The sequence below is a fragment of the Mycteria americana genome, chromosome 2, assembly GCF_035582795.1.
Source record: "Mycteria americana isolate JAX WOST 10 ecotype Jacksonville Zoo and Gardens chromosome 2, USCA_MyAme_1.0, whole genome shotgun sequence".
Lineage (NCBI taxonomy): Eukaryota > Metazoa > Chordata > Aves > Ciconiiformes > Ciconiidae > Mycteria > Mycteria americana.
This window is the reverse complement of record NC_134366.1, coordinates 159,890,436-159,915,404: the sequence shown is the minus strand read 5'-3', so window position 1 is coordinate 159,915,404 and position 24,969 is coordinate 159,890,436. Positions and strand designations below refer to the sequence as shown.

General features: G+C 39.5%; 1 protein-coding gene across 2 annotated transcripts; it reads right to left on the bottom strand.

Moving 5' to 3' along the window:
* MED30 (mediator complex subunit 30) lies at nt 1-20,348 on the bottom strand. 2 transcript variants are annotated; one of them, XM_075495171.1, is made up of 5 exons: nt 19,640-19,867; nt 19,207-19,412; nt 18,061-18,219; nt 14,295-14,405; nt 1-3,918 (listed from the first exon to the last, which is right to left on the bottom strand). In XM_075495171.1, the coding sequence occupies exons 2-5, from the start codon at nt 19,378-19,380 to the stop codon at nt 3,823-3,825; spliced, it is 540 nt and encodes a 179-aa protein (XP_075351286.1). In that variant the 5' UTR covers nt 19,381-19,412; nt 19,640-19,867; the 3' UTR covers nt 1-3,822. The 2 variants fall into 2 exon arrangements, with proteins under 2 accessions (XP_075351286.1, XP_075351285.1); XM_075495170.1 differs by lacking the exon at nt 19,640-19,867 and adding an exon at nt 20,201-20,348 and having other exon boundaries at nt 3,594-3,918.
* Nucleotides 20,349-24,969: the final 4,621 nt, after the last annotated feature.

Here is a 24,969-nt window from a genome sequence, read left to right as displayed (position 1 = left end):
TGCATTTATTTACCTCTTACATTTGTTATCCATTACATTTTCTTAAATAAAAACTGGCATTGGTACATATTTTTTGTCACTTTCATTAATATCCTGCAATACATATCAGCCACCTTGTTATTTTTATGTATAAAAATAGTAACCTTCCAACTGAGCAAAAAACCTCTTTTAAAGCCCTGATGCTCTACCATATCAGTCTTCATTACTATTAAAATAAGGAGAGTGAGCAAACTAGTCATTTTCTCCTCCAAATATTTTATTCTGCACTGATGTGTTTGTAAATTCCGTTATAATTCCCCATTTCCTTTGTTAGCACGAAGTAATTAAACTAATCCATCCTCCGTAAACCTCCATTGACTCACAGTGTCCTTGGGTGTCACTGCATCTCTTTTTTGACGTTTTTTCTTAACTTCAGATCTTCAAATCTACATCCGGAGCTTACTGTTTTCCACAGCAGTTGTCAGTCATCCTTCAGCTGTCGTCTTTTTGGCTTGTGCAGCCATCTTGCACACCGATGAAACCTTGGTTCCTACGAGACCAGAATCCTTGTCCTACTCCACCTAAATCCATGCTTTACAGTGATTAATTTAAGTAGCACTTGTGCACAAGTTCCAATTTCTCCATCAGTAAGAAATACTACAATCAGAGCAGGTTTTTTTCTCCAGGACAACAAAAATGGTCATGGTTTATTAGAGCACTCTGGATGCGGCCTTGCTGCCTCTATGGAAGACAAGAGGAAAAGTAAACTCCTTGCATCTTTCCATAAATCTGCTCTGTACTCTCTGCCTTATGTAAGAAAAACCTTGGACCTTTGCATACTGCCTAGCAGGCATCTTCTGTGTTGTGACAGTGAACCGAACATTCAATACCTGTTACATTGTCTACACAGGTGCTGGATTAATGGTTTCATTTTGAGAGTATGTGTTAACTTGGGGTGCTCCCACAAACATGCTACAAAGATTTCAGCATCCTCGCTCCACTGCCCCAAGTCCTCTCTGGGCAAAACAGAGCCCTAAGAACCCCAACCCCCTCAAATATTTTTATATTCCAAAAATGGAACCATCCTAGGTTCTGGTATCTGCTCCTGGGACTGTCTGTATGTTTATCCAGCTTCTGCCTAATCAGAAATACAGAAATAGTCAATGGTATATAAACAAAACATTGGAACATCTGTGTTGGTATTGCTTTGCTGGTATTTGTAAATACCTCATTTGGTGCCATTTCATTAACCAGCAGTTAAAGTTCAGTTAGCATTAACTTAAATATTAAATTTCAGCATATGTTGATGCCCAGTAATTCCTTTAAAAGTGTTTCACAGCTGAGGAATCGCCACTTTTCTTAAAACTTCTTGGCCAAATCCTACGCTTATTCACGGATGTGGTAGCATATGAATTATGTTCACTACCCTTACTTTCATCTGTGTAAGTCAAAGTGTATGGTTTTGGTCCAACACCTTGCAAAGTTCCTGTTTTGACAGTATTTACCGCGATAACTTACAATTCTGTCAATTTCTGCACTTTGCAATTTAGCTCCTGCACTATCTATCCTGGTAGTGGTTTAAAGTGTTTTCTCCTCTCTCCCAGATGAAAAATTGTAGTACGAACCTTGGCTATTGCTAGCAGCTGCACTGAGTAAGCTGAATATTGTATTGCCCAAACACCTACTTGCAATATTTGCACTCTTACTCACATCTTAGGTTACTTCTGCACAGTTTATATGCAATAAAAGAAGTCAACAAACTTTAAAGACATTTAGTAAGAATACATAGATGGTATACAGGCAGTAAAGTCTAGACTAGTCTTCATTTTCCATAATTGTTCCAAAAATAGAACAAAATACTAAGTACTGAGAATTTTACACTAACAATTAAGATCTTGGTGTGACTTCAAAATCCACTTCAAATACTCCTTCTAGGCTGGATGCATGCTTATACATACACTAAACAGAAAGCTGCCACTACACCTTGCAAATACAAAAATGCGCCTGCATTTTAAACAAACAACAAAATAAAATCTCTACTTGCAGTCTTCATCTCCTTTTCAAAAGCTTTTTATATAAAAGTTACGTCTCTCACAGCTGCAGAAATCAACCATTATTTCTGACCAACAAGTCTGCCACAGTGGTCAATCCAAATGGGAAATGAACAGTTCTGCTGCTAGCTTTGCCACTGAGTAAAGCTATCCACTCTTCCATTTGTAATATGGGAGAAAAGAGAGCACCCTTATTTGTGAGGTGTTTTGACATCTGCTCACATCTAGGTATTGTCATAGTTACATATCACTTTCAACACTGGGTAAACTAATCAAAATGAACATTTTCTAACTCTGTTTATTTGCAATTATAAGACTGGGCATCCATTCACCTGTTAAGATTTAAAGCCTTCAAAAGGAGAAATAAAAGACAACTATATTGTACCTAATTTCAGGGAAAAGTCATATATTGTTAACCAGGTGTGATCAGATCTATTACATGCCAGTGATTTTTACCTCAAGGAGCAGACAAATGGGTTGAAATGATTAAAAACCAAAATAAAATAGACTGATAGAACAACAAACCAGTATAACATTTTTAAAACCATATATCTCAAATCAATAAGCATTCAGTATCAAAACCCCATATTGTAAAAAGGATATCTTTTAAAAGGATACCATTTAATTGGACTCTTGAGAAGGTTCTGAGGAAATCTTTCACACAAAACTATTAAGGAATCTGACTGGGCATGGAATAAGAGTTAGAAGTAAACAGAAGCAGCAAATGATGAGGATGGTCAGTTTTCAACTTGACAAATATTAACAGTAGAGTGTCCTACAGATTTGTACTGAAACAGTGTTATTTTACATATTCTTTCATCTGGAAAAAGAGACACATAGTCCACTGGCAGCGTCTGTGGATAACAACAATTATTAAGACTATTTTCAGGGCTAATGAAAATTGTGAGGAATCCCAGAGGCAGAACAAAGAAACATGAAGGTTGATGATTAACTCAAAATAATGAACTGCTCATATACTCCAAAGTTTTCTAGGACTGGCAGTCATAGGGAAAAGATTAATGAGGCGTTTACTCAGTGCATTCTGGTAAACAAAACCAACATAATTCCAACCATACATAATGCTACAGGAATATTACACCATACAATAGCTGGAGCAGTAGTACTCAAGAAATTGTAACACATAGTTACAGCAGAAGTTAATGTTGAGGATATGTGTATGCAGTTTTCATTTAAAAATACTTAATTATATCCATAAGGATACAGGGGTAATCTTATGTAGCTTTTGAATTTTGCTCCAATTTATGTAATATAACATATATCCAGTGATAGGATATGGAATAAGATGAACTTATATGGCATAGTAGCCTGTAGTATATGTTCCCACAACAGGGAAACATACTGCATTGTAATATCTGATCACTTATTTCAGTCCTGTAGCTTACTAGAGCACCTCTGCTATATTGCAACTTTTCCTGTCTGTAGAGGTGGTTTGCACTGCAGAATGGCATACAAACACATGTTTTTAAAACAATGTTAATTGTATTATTAAAAAAATCCAGAAACTCTTCATTTATAAAAACCCCCATTTGCATATATTATTATAAGTTACTTAGGCTGTATTATATTCAGGTAAAACTTGTAGGATGAATCTTTTATAAAAACAAAGCCAACACCATTTGAGTTACTGCAAAAACTCAACATTTTAATCTTGAAGACTTTTCAAACATTACTGCAATATGGTTGTGGGAAAACACGTTACTTCTTAGAAAGAAATTAAGTATATCCAAACAAATTTGTATCTTTTCCAATTACACAGTTTGACTCTCCTCGTTCAGTTCCGCATTGCCAACATGGCATTTATGTCCCAAATAAGATTCCGTAACTGATCCATGATCTGCTTCAGCTGCTGATTCTTCTGTTTCAGTTTCTGTGGGAAGAGTTTATTAGAAGTTTTTTTGTGATCAGTTCAAATAGCACACTCAGAAATTCAACAAAAATTACAGTGTTATGAAATGCTATATGGATCTTCTTCTCAGCTGTCTGTGAGCAGTATTAGTGGGATAATGCATCCCCTTTAAAGCACGCTCTAGAAATACAAGAAAGCCTCAAAAGTTAAGGACCATTGCTAGAGGGGGAATGCTGTTTCTTTTCACAGCAGTCTTTTTATCAAAACACTTGATCCCTTCAAAAACTGGAGGCTTGTGGGGATCAGTCCTCTCTTTCCAAAGTCCAAAAGATAGCACTTTTTGTAGGAAGAAAGAATTCAGGGAACAGATAAATTTATGTGACTATATGTTGTATAACTTGGGTGCACAAAAAAATGAGGGATTAACAGTAGAAGTTTGAACAAAGTACAAGGTACAGGTGAAGCCAATCAAGCTTTTCCAGCCCTTCTGCCTATATAGGTCAACCCTGATGTGCTAAGGGGTCCTGTCTTGAAACAGATATTCCCAAGCATGCTGAATTTTTTTAAATTATGTATTTGTTTTTGTGAACTGCAGAAACATTTGAAGGAATAGAAGAACAGAAAACTCGCTTTTATTTGGGTGTATAATCAGAACTTAAAAATTATGTCTTTGCAGAAAAAAGATCAGTGCATTAAGACATCGCACAATCCCCCTAACCTTTCATGTTTCACAATAATACACATATTTATTGTCTGATTTATTAATTTTCCTGCTCAAATCAAAGCTGTCAAGAACTAAGTTACTGTGTATTGTTAACAACAACCTATGTCCTTCATTTCATTCTGATTTGCTAAGATGTCAGCCTTCTCACATTAGAGATCAAACTACTTATTCCTTAGGAAAGTCCAGAGTTCCAAGTAAAGCGAAAGCACAGGAAAGACTTGCTACCATCAAAAGAGGACAAACTATTAAAAATGTTTCAGGTTTGACATAACTTTGTTATTTGCACTACACAAATGGCAATACATTAAAAGGGTGACTCAGATGAGTAATACGACTGAAGTAACTGGAACAGTGATAAAATGGAGCAACAAAAGAAGCCATATCCTGAAAATCAGTCTCCTGAATTTTGATGCAGACAACACACCAATATTTTTAAGTTGCCCAGCTGGTCAGCTGGGAAAGAAGTCTAGAGAAAAAAAGGAAGTCTATTCACTTCACACCTGTAAAAATGGTGCGAAGTAATATGGTAATTAGGCTTAGATTACATGGCAAACATAGTACTTCGAGTAAGAGAAATATTCCTGAACACAGACTTTGGTGGATACATTCCCTGAAAGCAGAGACAATATGCAATTCCAGACTCCTGAAAAGGATGTAAAAACAGATGTCGGACAGTTCATGCGCACTAACTCGGAATTTCTAATCAAGCACTTGACAGACTAAAAAGTATTTTAAAGATGACTATGTGCCTTTATCTAATGCTTCTTTCTTTTTCATTTGCTAACCCAAGACTTCACAATATACAGCAGAGATCGAACTCCTAAAGACAAGAGAGAAAACTGAGAAGCATGTAGTTACCACAGCATCCAAATTACAGAATTGCAAGTGTCTCCCTACAAAAGCTCATAATGTAAGATCTTGATGCTTGAGAAAACACAAGAGGGATGAGATAAACAAGCATGTTCATACCTGTGGCATTTTTAAACATATTTCTGTTTGCCATCCTCAACATTCAATCTTAAAGAAATCAATGAATGTTACATCAAAACTACTAGTTCAATGCAAGCTGTCACTCACTGATACTGAGGGCATGCCATTTCATGATTTTTCAAAGCCTTCATCAATAGAAATGAAGGCTGAACAGTCAGCGATGGTTATTCAAATCACAGATAGAAAGAAGAACCATTAACCTCTGACATGCAGATTGTGTTCTCTCTCTGTCCATGTCTAATTGTACTGCTGAATACTGTTACGTAGGTATGCTCACATGAACTTTACATAACTTATGCCCAAAAGACTCATCCTGTAAGACTGCTTTCATTTCTTTGGAAGTGTTATGAAACTGTAAATTGCTTGATCTTTACTTGATGCTAGATAAGGGAACCTTCAAATTGGATTTCATTTGTTTTCAAAGCACCTGTACAGACAAGAAGTATACAATTGTTACTTTATTTATCTGAAGATAATTTTAGATCCTTGTCTTCAGTGAAGAGTTATTTTCTTAGCTCTTCTATTCTACTTGTTCTAGTGACAGAAAAAACATCTAAGATGAAGCACCATCTCCGGATTGCTAGGCTGAAAAAAGAATAAAGAAGGGAAAAAATCCACTTTAGAGAGCATGGTCTCCTAATTGAAACGCATATAGTGATCTTTGTTACCAATCTTTGACAGGCAGTGGTCCACACCACAAAGTACTACGTAATTAATATGTTCTGCACCACTGGCAGTGCTGGCCTCTGCTTAAGACTTTGCTGAGCCACTAAGAACATCTCAACCCAGGTCTAACCTTGGAAAGATAGGTGAAATGGCCTTCTTGGGAAACGGGCAAGTTCTGTAAGCAGCTTCTGCAGCAATGACAACTTTTTGTTTGAACAGATTGCTTGCAAGTTGTTCCCACTCTTTCCTCCTTCTGCTGAAATGACTTAGTTGAACTCTGGACTGCTTCTCAGGATTAACAGTTGTATGAAACAAGAAAAGGTACTTCATCCTACATATTATGCTACAGCTTCTGACTTTATCCGTTTTGAGATAGCACAGGAAAATTATCTTATATGAGGCAGTTTACAAAGAGTTTGAGAGATCTAAATTCACCTTACATCTGACAGGTATGTTTCTGTTAGTCCCTCTCTGTCAGAAAAGTGATCTGACTGAAAACCAATCCTAAGGGGTCTTCATTGGTGATATTAATTTTCAATGTGATTAACTATCCATTTTGACTGACACTGCAAGTACTATGGCCAGCATGATGGAGTCAGCAAGGACTGCACCTTCCAGTAACCAACGAGACTTCAGTAGGCTTAGGTCTGGCAGGACATTTATGAAAACACATACAGAAGCACAACACTCATAAATGAAACGAAGTGGGAGAACCATAACGTACATCCAGAAAATAGCCGTCTTTCAAGGAACATGCCATAAAGAACTTGACATGTTTCATACAGATTTGGGTTCAGTAGGACACAGTAATTTCAACTTTGACTGAAGTCAATTTTTGACTTAAACTCGTTTTTGGTTCATTTTCATTTCATGTGAAATCAGTGCTGTCTAGACCAATCCACAACTTTCTACCAGAGATGTATCAGAACTTTCCTTTGCACACTGCTCCCATCTCTCTCCTCATCTTAAGCTCATCTATCTGTCACATTTTAAAACCTAAACATCACTATGAGTCATTATTCTGCACTCAATCCATTTGTTAGAATTCCCTTCTTCAGGCAAAGATAATAGTGTAAACACTGTGGAAGAGTAAGATTATATTCCAACTGATGCCTGTAACAACATCAAAAGTACTTGCCTATGTTGTACAGGCACTTCTTCTGCTTAAGAAAAAAAAAAAAGAAGAGGTGTTTCCACTTTAAAAATCTTACATAGAAGACCATTCTCCTGAATGCTGTGCCAGATATAGTTTTTACTTGGTCTGTTCAAGACCTGCAACAGTACAGGCCAGAAGTACATCTAAGCATAATAAAGCATTAAATATTAATAACAGTACTACCTTTACTTGCATAAGTCTCAGCAGAATTAAAACAATTATGTTTACTTTGTTGATTACGACTCTACTACAGCGTGAACTTGCATCATCCACTTTTTGATGAGCATGTTACTCCTTCTGACCGTTAAACTACTGAAGGAAGTGATTGTTGAAAGTCCTATGAAGGCGACAATGGCCTCTGCTTTTCCATGTAAGTTAAACCCAAGAAATTTCTATAGAAACACAATGTTTGTGATAGGTGAGAAAAAGTAAAGCCTGCCCTGGCAATTTATACTGTTCTTTTTTTAAGTGAGTCCTTCATAATGAAATCTCTGAAGGAAGGAGGTGGAAAAACCTTCTCTTTTTTTTTTCCCTTCAGTTTTATAGTCAAAAAAGTTACAATACTATATGCACACAGCAGAAAAAAAATGATAGACAAAATGCTTCAACACTTTGCTCAAACTCTCTTAAAGCTGTCAGGTGATGTTCTAACTTATGGCTACTCAATTGACACCAAGGCCCACTTTCCATCATAATAAATTAACATATCCATCTATTTATAATATTTTTTCAAATGGATAAAAAGTATTCATCACTAACACACTAACTGCTGTGCAATTAAACATTAACATGCTTGTTGTTCAGTAACTACAGCTTTTCCTGATGTCATTCACAGGCATAACTGTTCTATCCTTACTGGAAATGAGAGACTGGGTTTTCTGCCTCCCTCCTCACCTGATAGCTGAAAGGAAACCTGCTCCTTCTGCATGCGTAACTCTCTGTTCCTGAAACAAGCAGAAGCACCAGTGACAGCCTGTGCTCCACTGCATGCTCAATACTTTTCACATATTGAACCAGACAGCAATTGCACATATCCAGTGCTCTGTTGTTCAAAGAGGAATAAGTGTGTTCATCAAAATAGATGGATGTTTGCTTCATACCACTTATTTACCATTCAACGATGAAGTCTGAGGTCTTATTTACTGAGTACCCTCTAAGCTATGTAGCTTGTAATGGAATTATCCATTCCCCAAGGTGCTTCTCCACCACACTCCTCAGTGTTACATCCCAATTCTTAACATGAAAATCACACAGACCCTCAGTTACAGATGGCAAACTAAGTCACAGGAACCCTATGGATAAAAATGGAGTGCCTACTAACTTTGTCCAGAGACATCTAAGATTAAAGTCCATCAATAAACTTCATGTTTTAACAGCTTCCCACATATTCAAAGGACAGCTATCACCAACCGTAAGGGGAAGAATGAACAACTACCACAGACATTTTGTAGCAGAGGCAAGGATAAAAATCCACTTCTCAAGAGCAGCCTTCAGTTACTTACTCACTACTCACATTAAATCCTTCCTTCTCATTCTCAAATTCCCTGTTTATTCAATACCCTCGTGCAAGTTACACAATACATAAACCAGGATTCTTATAATCTTATTTATCACAATACTGATTCAATCTAAACAGTGCCTAGTCTGCAACAAAAGCAGAATAGCTCAAGGACTCTTCTAGGAAAGGGGGGGGTGGGGGAGAGGAACTAAATGTGATAATGTAATAAAGGTTGTATAATATGCATTTATACGAGGACAAAAGGGGGCTATTGGGATTGTATGGACAGCTTTCAGCTTGGTGTTTCCTAACTTTTCTCAACTTTGTAACCATGATGTTGTTTTGATATAGGAAGCTACATGAATAACTTTGCATACAACATTTTATATGAAACTGAAAAGGAAATATTTCATTATATAGAATAAAAATGCATCTCAGTGCTGAGGGAGCTGGCTGATGACATTACAAGAGCACTCTACAGAATTTTCTACTGGAGATGGGAAGAGCTTCCTGATGAAAAAGGAAACACCTCAACTCATTTTCAAGAAAGGCAAGAGGGGGGTGGGGGTGTCCAGAAAACCACAGCAACTACAGGCTGGTCAGGCTAGCCCCTGAACCCAGAAAGACTATGCAGCAAATCCTTCTGGAAGTCATGTTGTGCTGGTTTTGGCTGGGATAAAGTTAATTTTCTTTATCGTAGCTAGTATGGGGCTATGTTTTGGATTTGTGCTGAAAACAGTGTTGATAACACACTGATGTTTTAGTTGTTGCTGCACTGGTCAGGGACTTTTTGGATTCCCACACTCTGCCGGGTGCAGAAGAGGCTGGGGGGGGGACACAGCCGGGGTGGTTGGTCCAAACTGACCAAAGGGCTATTCCATACCATATGACGTCATGCTCAGTATATAAAGCTGGGGAAGAAGAAGGAAGGGGGGGATGTTCGGAGTGATGGTGTTTGTCTTCCCAAGTAACCGTTACACGTGATGGAGCCCTGCTTTCCTGGAGATGGCTGAACACCTGCCTGCCCATGGGAAGTAGTGGATGAATTCCTTGTTTTGTTTTGCTTGTGTGTGCAGCTTTTGCTTTCCCTATTAACCTGTCTTTATCTCAACCCATGAGTTTTTTCGCTTTTACTCTTCCGATTCTCTCCCCCATCCCACCAGGGGGGAGTGAGTGAGCGGCTGGGTGGGGCTTAGTTGCTGGCTGGAGTTAAACCACAACACATGTCCAGACACATGAATGATAAGGTGACTGGTAACAGTCATCTTGGACTTACCAAAGATGTGTTGTGCCTGACCAACATGATAGCCTTCTATTGAGAAATGACTGGCTGTGTGGCCAAGGGGAGAGCAGGGGATTTTCTTTACTTTCATATTAGCCAGGCTTTTGACACAGTCTCTCATAGCATCCTTGTAGCCAAACTGGAGAGATGTGGTTTGGATAGGTGGATTATAGGGTTGATGGAAAACTGGCTAGACTATTGGTTTCTAAATGTTGTGATCATCAGTATTAAGACGAAGTGGCAGCTGATCACTCTTGATGTTTCTCAGGATTGATACTAAGGTCAATATTCTTCATATCCTCGTTAATAACTTATCCACACTGAATGACCTAATCACCATATAAAAGTATCAAATTTGTGGACAGTACCAAATTGGGGGAAGTGGTCAATATACTCAGTGGTCAATATACTCTACAAATACAAAACAAATTAAAAATACATGCAAATAGCATGAAAGGCAGTTTAAAAGGAATGCAGGTTTTCAGCATAGTCAAAAGTAGTTTTCAGGTAAAGTTCCGCAAAGAGAAAGACTAATTGTAAATTGCTTTCATTTTAAGGACTACTTCCCGAAACAACAGCAGCTGCAGTGCACAATGGTTTTGTTATCAAAAAAGCCCGGAGCTAAACTCGTAACAGCTTAACTTAAAAGCCTGTCATGTAGATTGTCTTTTCCTCTCTTAGCAAGATCACTGTTAACCAGTTAGCAAAGAATAATTAATATCAAACATGATTGTTTTCTAAAGGGTCACCTGGAATGTCCTAATGCTATTTCACATCATTTCATTTTCAACCAAATGTATTGAGACTACTAATTATGCGATGATTTTCTTAAGTGCTTCATCTGAAACCAGACCTACAGCATCTAAAAAACCAAAGCTGTACTTGCTCAATTTCTAAAAACAAGCAGTAAAGAAAACTGCTGATAAGGCACCACACAGATTAAAGTGTTCTCAGTCTGTGATTCTATATTTTCTGTTGTAAGTCCTGTCAAATGTACTACAAGATCATGGACCCAAGGTGAGCCTGACATCTTGAAAATATTACAGATGATGCTATACTGAGAAGGTAAAGAACCTGTAACTAGAACATTAAAGACTCCAAAAATACGAAGACAAGCAAGGAAATTTTGGTAACAGCTTCCAATTGTTGCAAATAGTAATTATGTTCAGTGAAAATTGGATCAGGATTTGTATTAGTAGACCAATGCAAATGCTGAACTGATTCTGGAACAGCAAATTATTTATTCCAGAAGAGTCAACCACCTCAACAATTTACAATCCCAGAAAGCAAATACAGATAAAAGGAATAAGCAACATTTTTGAGAAATGCAGGAGGGAATTGTTTAATAGAAAAGGTAGAGGTAGTCAGTGCTCAATAAATGGTTTGTTCGGTTGCTTTATAATAATGGTGCACTCATTTTAGTGCTGGCAAAAATCCCTTTTGTTTTTAAGCTTAATAGGTTTTATTTAAACCTACAGTTGCTAAATATTACTGACTTGGTAGGAAAGAAATGCATTACCTTGTAAACTGATCTATATTTTAAATTAATGGACAAGTACTTCTTAGCCAAGGTGACCGCATTAAACTTTCTGACCTAAAAGATAAGTCTAATATAGCAGAATAAATAAATAAATAAGACCAAAAGATGTCAAGGTACAGGAAATCGACATCAAAAATTACTGCAGTATTTAGGAACTCTGCTATATCAACAGGTTCTCCTGCCCCATGAGTGAGATGGTGAGTATAGGAAGTACGTGACGCTCCTCTCCTCCTCCACTGAGGATGCTCCCTTCCCAGACAACTGTGGTAGCAAAGCAGAGCTGCTATGTTTCAAGTCAGTGGTTCCTGGAAGAAGGGACGTTTTTGTGTGAGAATATATGATCCACAAGGTTTATATGATCTACTAGTTTTGGCTGTGCTCCAACACTACAGGGCAGTTCGTGTCTGTCACATACATCCAGAGCCACAAAAGAGATCAGACTGGCTGGGATATCACAGCAAGAAGGGCAAAATTAAGAGACCCATGAAAGGTCTAAGAATTCAAATGTCTCAATAGTGTCGAAGCATTGGGTTACTGCAATATGCTTTTTTTGGTACCAGTAACATGCAAAACTGAAAAAGTACTGCCTATCACAGCAAAAAGGACTAGGTGAGAGCAGGACAACCAGCTGAAGGAAGAAAAGATAGTGGGTCAAAAATATAAAAAGCTTCTTCTTCATGTTGGTTTTCCTGTCACAGCATTTTCACCAACATTTTGTATTACTGAAATTTTTCTAAAATAAATTAAGCAGAATTGAGTTGAAGATGGACGTTACATACTACAGAGGATTGAAAAGCTGCCAGGACTGCCAGCTAAGAAACAGAGAGGGCTATCTGAGCCCAGCAGCCAGTGTCAGGAATTAGACCAATTAACCTGATTCTAGTGATTTTTCTTTGCAAAAATAAGAATTTCTTTATTTCTACTCATTAAAAACCCAAAGCATTTCCTATTCTGTAATGTATTAAAATTTGAACTTTGAAACTGGTAGTGGATGTGCTTATACAGCTAAAGAGAGACAAAAGAAAAAATGCAGTGCACTTTCAAAAACAAGAAGTTTAAATTTCTTTTGCAGCAGTTAGTAAATATTTGTCCACAAAAATACTAGAGAAGGTTCAACTATCTCCTGAAGATTTACTGTGGAAAATCTGGAAACTGGGTCTAGGCATTTAAGTGTAAATCCAGGATTTCAGACCCGATTTAAGTGAATGTCTGCATGCATTCTTAATTACCAATTTGCTACCAATGGTCCTGTAACACCATCAACCTTTTTAAGGTTTAGAACTCACAATAAACTTTTATAAAATTATTTTCACAAGATCACACCAAGGAGGTTTAAAAACCATATTAGCATAGAAGTATGACAACAAGGGCAAAAACATGTCATAAAACTATCAAAAACACAGCAAATATGGACAGTTAAGCTTATTAACACTTAAAGATTGCAAATAAATGTGCATAAATTCACAGTACAATATTACATACAATATAATATATACAACCTTGCTACATCAGCACTGAACAGGAAGAACACAACAGGACAGCTGACAACTGCTTTTCTCTAAATTCACATAGTCCCCATTTTCTCCTGTACAATATGTGTGCATTTTTCTGCATAAATGGGTTATGAAAGATTCAGTACATCTCTAATTGTTGAAGACAAAATATCGGAAATATTTTAAAAGCTGAAAATCCACCAATTATTCTCTCCATAAAGAAATATTTTACTCACTTATGTCCTTCGTTTGGTTATTTTTGTAGATTATGCTTCCTTTCTACCAAGCATTTACAGATATTACAGCTACAGAAATATTTAATTAATCCTATCTTTGTACTTTACGGATTGAAGAAACAATGTTCAAAATGTGGTCTGGTAAAATTACGTATTTTTAATCTCAATATTATATTAGCATTTACTACAGCATATTTATTTTTAGATTTGAATCCACCTTCAGTAATTGTACTCAATTGCACACTGCCACTCAAACTGAAAACTTAACAGCATCTTTGTCATACATAGTACATTTTTTTTCTGAATGTGTCAAGATTCAATAAATGCTACAGTTAACAAAAGGAATGGTCTTCCTCAAACTGTCAAAATACAGAAAGTAGCCCTGAAAATGCTTTACCAACTCACATCATTGTGATAATATTTACACATCTGATGTTCAATACCAATTTTTTTTAATGCCCAAGGTAAATTTTTAAGTGAAATAAGTTCAACAGGCACCTCACCTCAATCTGTACTGCCGATATCTAGTGGGTTAAGAATAAACATAATACACCGTATTCAGAAGAATATGTATCAGTTTAAAAAGAGGCATAAGTTAAAATTGTCGGGAAACCTAAATTCGACAGCCAGAGGTACAGCTAAAAATAAAAAAATAACTTAAAAGGTAATTCTGAAAGTTACATGCAAGAAGTATTTATTACCAAGTTTGATGGCAGTCATCACACATGCTGCATTTAGTACAGCAATCTAGAAATTTAAGCTTTGCAATGAAAAAGTGACAGTTTTACACAAATTAATTTCAACTTTGTTACCTTATTTACTTCCATTATTTCCCTTCTCTCTTCACTAGCAAAACGAAGCTGACTTGCAGCACCACGATCATCATGCTTGGAGCCATCTTCTTCAACATACGGAATAAGTTGCTGTGAAGACAAGAAACATTAGCTAAAAAAAAAAATTTAAAAGAAAAAAAGGAAAAAAGCAGAAAAAAAGAAACTGAAAACAGGAGATACAGGAGATATGTAAGGTACTACCATTTTCTCCAAAGGTTCAAACTTCCCAAGAGGAAGTGGAGACAGGCTTACTTCATCACCTCAAACCCAAAGGCCTTGGAATGACCCCGGTCAGTTCCCCAGGAAAACAATGTGCTTCAAATAGACACAATCCCACATTATTACCATGCCTAGACCTAAGCAATTTCACAACTGCAGGCAGAACCCAGTCTTTACATTTTAAGATGTTTATTACAGGTAATCCTTGCATTCTTCAACTCTGTAGACTGTGATTTTAAAATTTACTATTCCACACTATGAAATACCACAAACATGAAGTTATCATTATTATAAAGTATACCAGTGATATACTAAACATAATTATGACTGGCTTTCCATAGCTACTTGGTTAATACCCTAATTATGACTTGCTATTTTAGTGGGCCTCTGGCTATTCTTAAGACCAGGCCCACAGTTACCTAATAGGAGTTTTTCCATAAGAATTTCCCACTGTGATCTCCTCAGGCATATAGTGTACTATCTTTTTGGTAAGCTTCTACAAAGCCAAAAATCTTTGATAAAGAATTTCTAAATGAATATTAATGCATGTTCCCTTCCTAAAAAAAATAAATTGAAAAGAATCAGTAAATATACCAGATACAAAACAAATACATGCTTCTGTGTCAGAACACTCCCAAGCTACTAACATCTTATTCAAAACTAATTATAAGCTGTAACATTTTATACATAACATACGTCCACAAGACTACAGTCTATTGTTGATTTTTCTGTCCTGAACTGAGAAAAGCTAAAGTTGATAGCAAAATTACATCCTTGTTCACATACACATTACAGACAAATGAAAGACTAGTAATTGATGCAAATTAGCAAGAAGACATGAGTTTAGAAGTATGGGAGCAAGTTGCTCATCGCATGCATATTAATTTGTTACTTAGGTTGGGGTGTAATATTATCATAGAATAATTTAGGTTGGAAAAGACTTTTAAGATCATTGAGTCCAACCGTTAACCTAACACTGCCAAGTCCACCACTAAACCATGTCCCTAAGTGCCACATCTACACGTCTTTTAAATACCTCCAGGGATGGTGACTCAACCACTTCCCTGGGCAGCCTGTTCCAATGCTTGACAATCCTTTCGGTGAAGACATTTTTCCTAATATCCAATCTAAACCTCCCCTGGCACAACTTGAGGCCATTTTCTCTCGTCCTATCGCTCGTTACTTGGGAGAAGAGACCGACCCCCACCTCTCTACAACCTCCTTTCAGGTAGGTGTAGAGAGCCATAAGGTCTCCCCTCAGCCTCCTTTTCCCCAGACTAAACAACCCCAGTTCCCTCAGCTGCTCCTCACAGGACTTGTTCTCTAGACCCTTCACCAGCTTCGTTGCCCTTCTCTGGACACACTCCAGCACCTCAATGTCTCTCTTGTAGTGAGGGGCCCAAAACTGAACACCGTATTCGAGGTGCGGCCTCACCAGTGCTGAGTACAGGGGGACGATTACTTCCCTAGTCCTGCTGGCCACACTGCTTCTGATACAAAGCATTCAGCAGCATCCTTCAGCATTCTGATGGAAAAATTACTTTGATTTAACCCACTGAAAATTTAATTTCCTTCTATACAAAAAAATTTGTAGGCCATTCTTATTAAGCTTATCAAAATGGACAAAAACTACCACACTAAACTCTGCCATGAAAACGTAGTAAAGGTTAACAATTTACTACATTTGCATACCATAAAGAAGTAGTGTGGCTGCTAAATACTCTTGGAAAAACTTGTTCTCTCTCTGATGAAAAAATAATGTACCACTCAAAGTAGAACATTTCCTTTGAAAACCTCCCATCTTTCAGAAAAAGCAAAAAAAAGAAAAGCAAAGAACTACACCTAACACACAAATGAAGCAGGAAATTTAATCAATTAGAGAACTTCATAGCCAGAACTGCTTCACAATTATCTCATGCCTTGCTATGTTGGCTAATGGAAAGTTGGTAAGAATACCTATTACATTGGTAGCACACATTAACAAAAAAATATAAAAACATTTATATCACTAAGGAATATTAGTAGGTATTGACTTCTCTTCACTGTTTAAAAAAAGAGATTTGTTGATATTCTTTAAAGATATGGTCAGAATATCAGTTATTAAATAATATGATTGAGACTATTATTGAAAAGCTGAAACAAGAATTTAAGAAAACTGATCCAAGAGGAATGGTGTGCCACTCTCATTCACCCTAACTAATAAAACATGAGGAAGCAGGCATTCTATTAACTTCAGAGCAGAAAAGACTAGGTATATAAAAGCAAAAAGAATTCCAACTATCGATACAAAACTCTGCTGTGCATAAGGTATCAGTGAGACTTTGTGTTTAAAAAAAGCTTAAAGGGACTACTCATTTTTTCTATGGAGATTCTTTTTCATCCTGGTAACAGGAAAAACTATGAAGAGAAAAAGAAAAAGACAGACCAACCCCACCCCATCCCAACCATATGTGAAAACAAGACAGGTCAAAAGCTTTTAAAGGGGACGCAAGTATTGAGCTATTGCACACAAGTCAACAAACCATGAAAAAAGTTTTATTTTTTTAATTGGGAAGGTATCTTACTCCCTTGTTTGCCCTAAGGTTTCCAAATACCTTTCTCTGAAACACATGGCAGTGACTGCTGACAGAAGCAGCTGAGAGGTCTAGAATGGACTGTACAAAATGGACTCCTTCATTGCTTTCTTCCTTTCAGTGAAGAGATTCAAATATAACATATAATGCTTACATGATTAAAACTCAATGGACAATCAGAAGTCTGTTAATAGAGTAGCCTCAGAATCCAGAGGTCAGTAATTAAAGAACTTCACAGCTCTGGTTAACATAGAGCTGTAGTAACTCAAATTATAACACAAAACAGGCTTTAAGAGTATTACTACAAATTAGAAACAACTTAACTTATGAGGGGGAAAAATGAAGTTGGATTTTTCAACTGAAGATTGATTTTACTAGGAATAGCATTTTTATTAGGAAAAAACTTTGGCCAATCCTGCTTCCTGGAAGTCTTATGCTGTTCGCTTTTCCATCACCATTGTACATTCAGATTTGGTTCATATTGGTTCAGCAGGTTAAGAGTAGCTGAGTGAGGGAACTATGGAGGCACAGACTGATGGTCAGAGCAAGCAAATAATGCGTTCAGGGAGCCAGGCTGGCAGGTGAGAGCTTAAGGCAGACTTTTTCCCACTACAACAACCTCTTTAAAAAAACACTTGCCCTGACTCTTTTTTTCCTAGTGGAAACAAGTTGGTGAATGTACCAAGAAGCCTGAGGAAAAAGGCTAACATTTTAAATAAAATTTGATTTCAAAATTGGATCCCTCCCAACTGGTTAAGAACTGTTGATGTTAACGTGAAAGTTTCACAGTCTTTCAACCAGCTCTAAATCATAAACAGAATTCAGTCCACTGAACAATTCCAGTCTCATTTAAAACTTGTTATGAGTCTCCTGCAACTCAGGAGAATGGATGATGTGCTAAGCAGAGAGAGGTTATTCTGATTTGTGATTTATATGTGAATAAAGATACTTACTTCTATGGGAACAGGATCGAGCCCAGCACAGTTTTCATTGCATTTGTCATAGACTAGTCTCAGTTTTCTGAAGAGTATTGATAGCTGACGGAGATGTTCCTGCAGCTTTCCCAGTCTGTCTTGATATGTTCCAGTATGGTAAGTAACGCCATTCGGTAACTTAGAGAACCAAACCCCCAAAACATTAAAAATATTACATTAAAGTTTCTGTCACATGAAATAAACAAACTAAAATAAATCAGAGGGGTTTTGTACATTTTAAAATAAGACAATCACACTATCCCCACAGAAATCACTGAAATTTCTATTTTATCAGCAAAATTCTGCATTTTATCTACTCATCTGATATGCCAAATCACTGCTGTCAAACAGCTTCATGTATTCTACTCATTGTCAATTGTCAATCCCTCTGTAACTCTTTTCAGTGAGTGTCTTCAAAGTGCTTAAGCACGACACTGTTGTTATCTGTTATGAGTATTACACTTTGAGACTTTGTGTCTCAACCCAGGTCACAATTCAGAGACACAATCAAAATGAATTCAAAGGTAGCAAACTCAAAGTACATATACCTATACCTAAGATAATTACAGAAGGAAACTGCCAGGGTCACAAAAATACAGAGGGAATGGGAGTGATTATTTATCTTGTGCTCTCAACAGAGAAACACAACAAATGTTTGTATGTTTTCTCAGTAAGTATCCACAAATAAGGATTATGTCCACTTTAACAAAAAAAAAGTCAAAAAGTTCTAGGTGGAAAAACATTACAGTAAATCATCAATGAAAATTCCTCTAAAATTACTCCCCAGATGTTAACAAAACCAGAGAAACATAACTGGCATATAAACAGACTTCACTATTTATAAAGGAAAACACAGATATTAAGTGTATTCAGAATATACTTATTGTGGGGATTATTATATTATTATTTAGCATTTCTGAATTTTCTCCATCTTCACTTAATGTACAGGAGTACGCAAATACATTAAGAGTAGTATTCACTTCTCCAATCAAGCCCCCTTTTCAAAGCAGTTTGATCAAGTTATGTATTTAAATGTCCTAAGCTATCTCCTGTGCCTACATATACTGGCATTTGGTGGCAAAAACATGGGAAGTTGAGGACTGAAAAGAAAAAGTTATTTCTCACCTGCATGTTCCTCAGTAACTGGAAGATTTCCATGGTTCGAAATACAATGTCCTGCACAGTCTCTTGGCCAATTCGACAAAGAGAGGCTGTATTTACCTCCCTAGCTGCTTGAGCCTGTGTCCCTGAGAAAGCACCAGGCGGCATGCCTGCCCCAGCGAGAGGGGGAGTTGACATCTCTTGACGTTAACCAGTCCCGCCGAGTCAAGCTGCACAAAGAAGTTCAGACGGAATGATTAAGCACTTGTTTGAGTCTATCATAATAAACTGCTGTATGGTGGCTATACAATCCCTTTTCCCCATATGTGGCCCTACGCAAGATAAAACTCTGCGACTGATAAGAGCGGGCTCAGGGCTGTACCCTTCGGTTTGGGTACCGCTCCCTTAAGCGCTACAGCTCTGCTGGGCAGTGGAACTGGGGGTGCTCCTCACACGCCTCCCCTCACCGCCGTCACCGGGAGGCCCCTGCCTCGATCTGTCGCAAGGGGACGCGAAAGGCTCTTCCGCCCGGCCCCGACACGTGAAAACCGCAGCCCTCCTGCTGGCCTCCGGGACCGGCACCTGCCCGGCTGACCCCCTCCGCTGCAGGGAACGGCCCGAGGCACGGCTCACCCACCCCGCAGCCCGGGAGGCCGGGGCGCAGGCGGTGCCCCGGGACCCTGCAGACCCAGCCCGCGCTCCCGCCTGGGTCCTGCAGGCCCCTCCCAGACGAGCAGGCCACCGGTGCCGCCCCGGCTAGCACGCCCGCCCGAGGAGCCACGCGGAGTTACCGGGACGGGCCACGACATGTGCTCCGCTCCCCCCGCCCCCAGCCCGCAGCGGGGCAGCCCCGGGCAGGCGAGGGGCGAGGAGGGGCCGCCCCGGGCCCCGCAGCCCCTCCCTGGGGACGCCCGGTTGGTAACGGGAGCGCCGCGGCACGGCGCTGCCGCCATGCGAAGCGGCCAGGCAGCCCCTGCCCCGCGGCGGGCGAGGCCCCCGGGGGCGGCCGGTTACTCACGGGGGACCGGGGCGCCCCGTTGCCCTGGAAACGCGCAGGCGGAAGCACTCGGCAGCGCCCGGAGGCGCGGGCGACCCGCGGCGGAAGTGACGTCACGGCAGCCGGCGGGGCGGGAGGGGTGGTTGGGCGTCCGCGCTGAGGGGAGCGGGGAGCGTCGGGGAGGGGAGGCGCGGAGGTGCCGCTCCGTGCTGTGGGGTGTCTGTCGTCCCGGCTGCCCCGAGGAACCTCGCCTCGGCCTGCAGCCCTGGCAGGCTCGGCGCCGTGCCTCTGTCTGCCGCGCACGGGCTCTCCAGTGAAGGCCTTATTCGGGAGCCGGGCCGTTTTCTGGCTTGATGAATCAAGTGGGGGTTTACGGGCAAGTCAGCGTCTAGAGGGGTCAGCCCGGAGCCCTGCGTATGGTTTCTTGAGGTTGAAAAGTTAGGTCAAAATCTTAGCACAAGTCACACCACCCCTGTAAAGAAGGTGAGGATTTGGATGTACCATTTTTGGCAGCTCATGCTGATAAATTGGTGAACATCTGTTTTGCAAGGTGGGTGTGTGTATGTGGATATACACATGCACACCTTTATACCTTTCTAGGTGTACTACTACTACTTCTTGCATAGATACATTTTTGCTAGCATAGAAAAACCTTACACTTTGGCCTTCCTGTATCACAGTATTGGCGTGGGTATAAAACACTCCTGTGTTGTCTACCCTGTGTGCTTGTACTACGCTAGTACAATTGAATTGGTGCTGTTTCAAAGTACAGACGAGGCCTCCTGTGTGAGGAAGAAAAACACCCTCAAAAAGAAACAAGGGCTGGTAGATAGGAATTGTCTATACAGTAGTTAGTGCTTACTGTCTGTCTGTATAACGAAAAATTTCTTGCCTAAAAGTCGGCAAGTACCAAAGTTTCTTGTTTTCCAGTTGATGTCATACCTAGGACTCTGTATTTGAGTGATTTTGACAGTAAATACCTGAAAATGCAGAAGAGGGCATTTATATACCTGTGGCTTCGTATGAATTCTTAGGAAGTACAGTCTTAAAGTAGTTGTGCTGTATTAAAACTGATGTTATGAATGATCTGTTGTACGAAATGCATTGCATTTGTAATGCTGTAAAAATGAATCAGAAGTTTGACACATGATATACAGGCTTTATTAAAGAAAGAAGAAAGCAGTCAAGGAACATTCAGGGACAGAACCATACAAACTTGCTGTCAGAGGCATTTTGCTGCAGAAAACATTTTTTACCTCAGAAACAGATTAATGAGGGGAAATACCACCCCCTTCCCTAAACTGAAGCTTTTTGCTGCCTGGCTAAATTCGCTCTAGCACACTGCTTTAGCCAAGGTGCAATGTAAATAATTACAAAGTATTGTAACAAAGATGTTAGCATAAATGATATAAAAGTGGTTCCTTAAACAGATAGAAGAAAATTGTTCATAAAAATAAGAGAGGGGTATTTTCAGACAGCGAAAGAACATCCCACAGTGTCTGGCTAGACAACGCTTGGGAAGAGCAGTCCCCAGAGAATTTCTAAGGACTTGTGTGAGGGCTTGCATCTCAGTTCCCTCTACATTAAGGAAATGATGCAAGAACTGTTCAAGAGTTGAGCACAAAGGATAATGTTTTCCTCTTCTGATTGAATGCCCAAGAGCTCTGTTCACACTGCTTAACTTGCTGCCCCAAATCCGATGGCATGAGAGTAATGAGCAATTCAGACCACCTACTATTCAGGGCTGCCAGACACAGACTCCATATACAGTCATATCCCAAAGTATATGACTGCCACATACAGCAGGCAGTGGAAATGCAGAGCCAAGTCTGCCTGCGACGGGTGCTGAAAAACGTTGCTAGGAGGCCTAATATTCTTCATTGCCAAGCTGTGGAACCATCTAAATCTGGTTTTTCACTCCTAGACAAAGGAATCTCCTCCTTTTAGATAAGGAATGTTTTCTTGGTTGAATGAGAAAAAGATGAATATATATTTTGCTTTTTAAAAGCAATCTGTTAAGCAGCCATTGTCTGTCTTCAGTTTGGGCGAAGTGCTTTCATCTGGAAGGTGTCCAAATCAGACAGTTCATTTTCCACATCCATTTCAATTTCTGTGGCGTCAGTTCAACCAGTGTCTTAGGATGCTGTAGCCCTTGTGGTTGGGTTGTAGAGAAGCTACAAAAAAAACTAACAAAGAGCATATGTCTACACGTGCTATTCTAGTCCAATCAACTTTAACCCAGATTTGAAATTGGGACTCTTTAAAGAGTAACTACTTCAGTGATTATCATTTTCACAATAATAATGGCTTATGATTTTTTTACATTTTAAGAGGTTCTCACTCATCTACCCCAAGCAAGAAGAGCTCCAAAGGTGGTGTGGCTATGTTCTATCAGGAAAGCAAAACTCCTCAGTAGTGAGGCAAGAGGGTAATTGTTGCGTTTCTTGAAACAATTTTCTGTAAATCGGGCGATATGGTTGCAAGGCAATATGAATCATTCTATTTAAAAATAAACAGAACTGGTGGAATTCCTGGATCATCCTCTGTTTTCCTTGACTAAAGAAGAGCGTACTCCCTCCCAGCTCTCCTCACGCTATTCCTTAGCAGCAGTGCTTTGACACTGCTCCGAGGGTGACAGATGGGCTTAGGGGAAATGTGTTAACCAGGAAAGGACTTTCATTCTCAGTCCTGTCCCATTCAGTGTTTATGTGTGGATTCAAGGAGAAATAATGTGACTTTGTGGAACCTTTGCCAACAATAAACACACAAGGCACAATTTTACTGTTACCAAGCTGTGATAGATAAAAGCACGGCACATAACTTTTTTAGTATGTGGCCAACACAGACAGTTAAGCTGGGTGGAGTTTAATTCAGCAGAGCTGATTTATAGGCCAGAGGAAACAGTTAAGGACTGTGATTAGGTGAGGCGGATTGTGGGTTTGGGGTTTTTGTGTGGTGTGGGGTTTTTTGCGACAGTGTTTTCCCCATCCAGACAGGTATATTCATGAACTATGAAGGCAGCTATTTAAAGGGAAGCAGGATCATCCATGGCAGTGCTAGATAAGATGGGATAAATTAGATAGGATTGGAGCCCAAAGCTTCAGAGCAAAGGGCAGTACTCCATGCCTTTGCTCAGTAGAGGATGGATACAGCTGTTTTCTGGACCAAGGGGGAGCTGGGGTTGAGCAATTATAACCTGTCTGCCGTTACATGATTCTGTTGCACAGCCCTTTGGTGCTGCAGGTGGTAGAAGGACAGCAAGAGAGCAAGATGGAAGGGGTTCAGCCTTCCTGCTTGCTTCTTTTCTCCTTCATCCTCTGTGCCATCTCCTGCATCCTCTATAAGCAAACTTGTCTATACTTGCTATGTGTTATTGGCATCTTCTGCTGGGGCACAGAGAAGCAGGATAAGTGTCATGCCTCCTGGGTTTCATACAGGTAGTAACCAACTTCAGTGGTTTACCATAGCCCCACCTCTGCATGTTCACAGAGTGGTCAGAAAAAAATTATCTGTAAAACTCTAATTTCAGAATGGCCTTATGTGGTGGGGTGGCTGCCAGGTGCCCACCAAGCTCTTCCACCAAGCCCCCCCTACTCCCTGTCCTCAGCAGGACAGGGGGAGAAAATAAGATTAAAAACTCATGGGTTGAGATAAAGGCAGTTTAAAGAAAGAAAGCAAAGGCTGTGCACGGAAGCATGGTCCTGCCATAGACTGATCCAAATGGCACTGGAACAGGTGTTCTCTTACAGCATAGATACTGTTGGGACCTGCTTTGCCTCCGTAACTCAGAGTCACGTCCATTTGCTGTAATATGAAAACAAGCATTAAGAGATGATAGGGAAGTCAGGTGAAGTTTGATAGTTCAGTGTACATTTGGGGGGCTTAAAGCATGATGTAACTTTTTGGTTCTCATTTTGCAGTGGGTCCTACACACCCATTTCTTGATCTTGACAGGCATGTTATATCATCAGTTCTCTACCTCTCTGAACTTTGCTTCTTGACCTTCAGCTCAGAAATGTTGCCCTTGGCCCATTTCATGTTCCTTTAAACACCAAAGAACTAGTTTCATATTCACTGCTTTCTGGCACGAAGATTGTTGAAACATCCTTCCCCATGTTTTACATGATGGGCTGTTATGCCCAGCAGTTGGTACTCTCACTGGAACTGTGACAGAAGGAAAAGAAAGAAATAACAGGAAGTCCCCAGACTTCTTCCAGGGTATCCCAATACAGAAGTCTCATCCTTATAATCTTTCTGCTTTTGCAGTCGTTCAGTTGCTTGTCTCCAAAGAGATGTCTGGGAGTCCCAACATAATCTCAACATTGTGACTTTAGACCCAAGCCCACAAGCAGTCATACCGTGTCTCCTTTTGGTCTCTTGCTACCCAGTGCCCCTCCTGCAGCTTCTCACTGTATTGGCGCTCCAAATGCTGACACTGAAAATTATTCAAACACAACAGTACCAACTTTTTCTTCTTGCCCCAAAATAGCTGTGGGCAGTTTGTGACTTCTTGTACTGGACATTTAGATATTTCCCCTGGTCCTATTTTTCCTGAGCAAATGGTATCTTGTGGGACTAGCTGTTTGGACAAGGAGGCATTCCAAATTGCAGTTTATATAAACTGTATGTCTTCATCAGCCAGATGTGCATTAATGATGCCTGTGGATAAATTTTCAGCATGCTTGTCTGATGGCTTCTCCTGGGGCTTGCACAAAAATGGCTTGGAAATGGAACATTTGCAAAGAAGCGGATGCTGGCAAAAGAAAGCATTACAATGAGATGTAAAATAT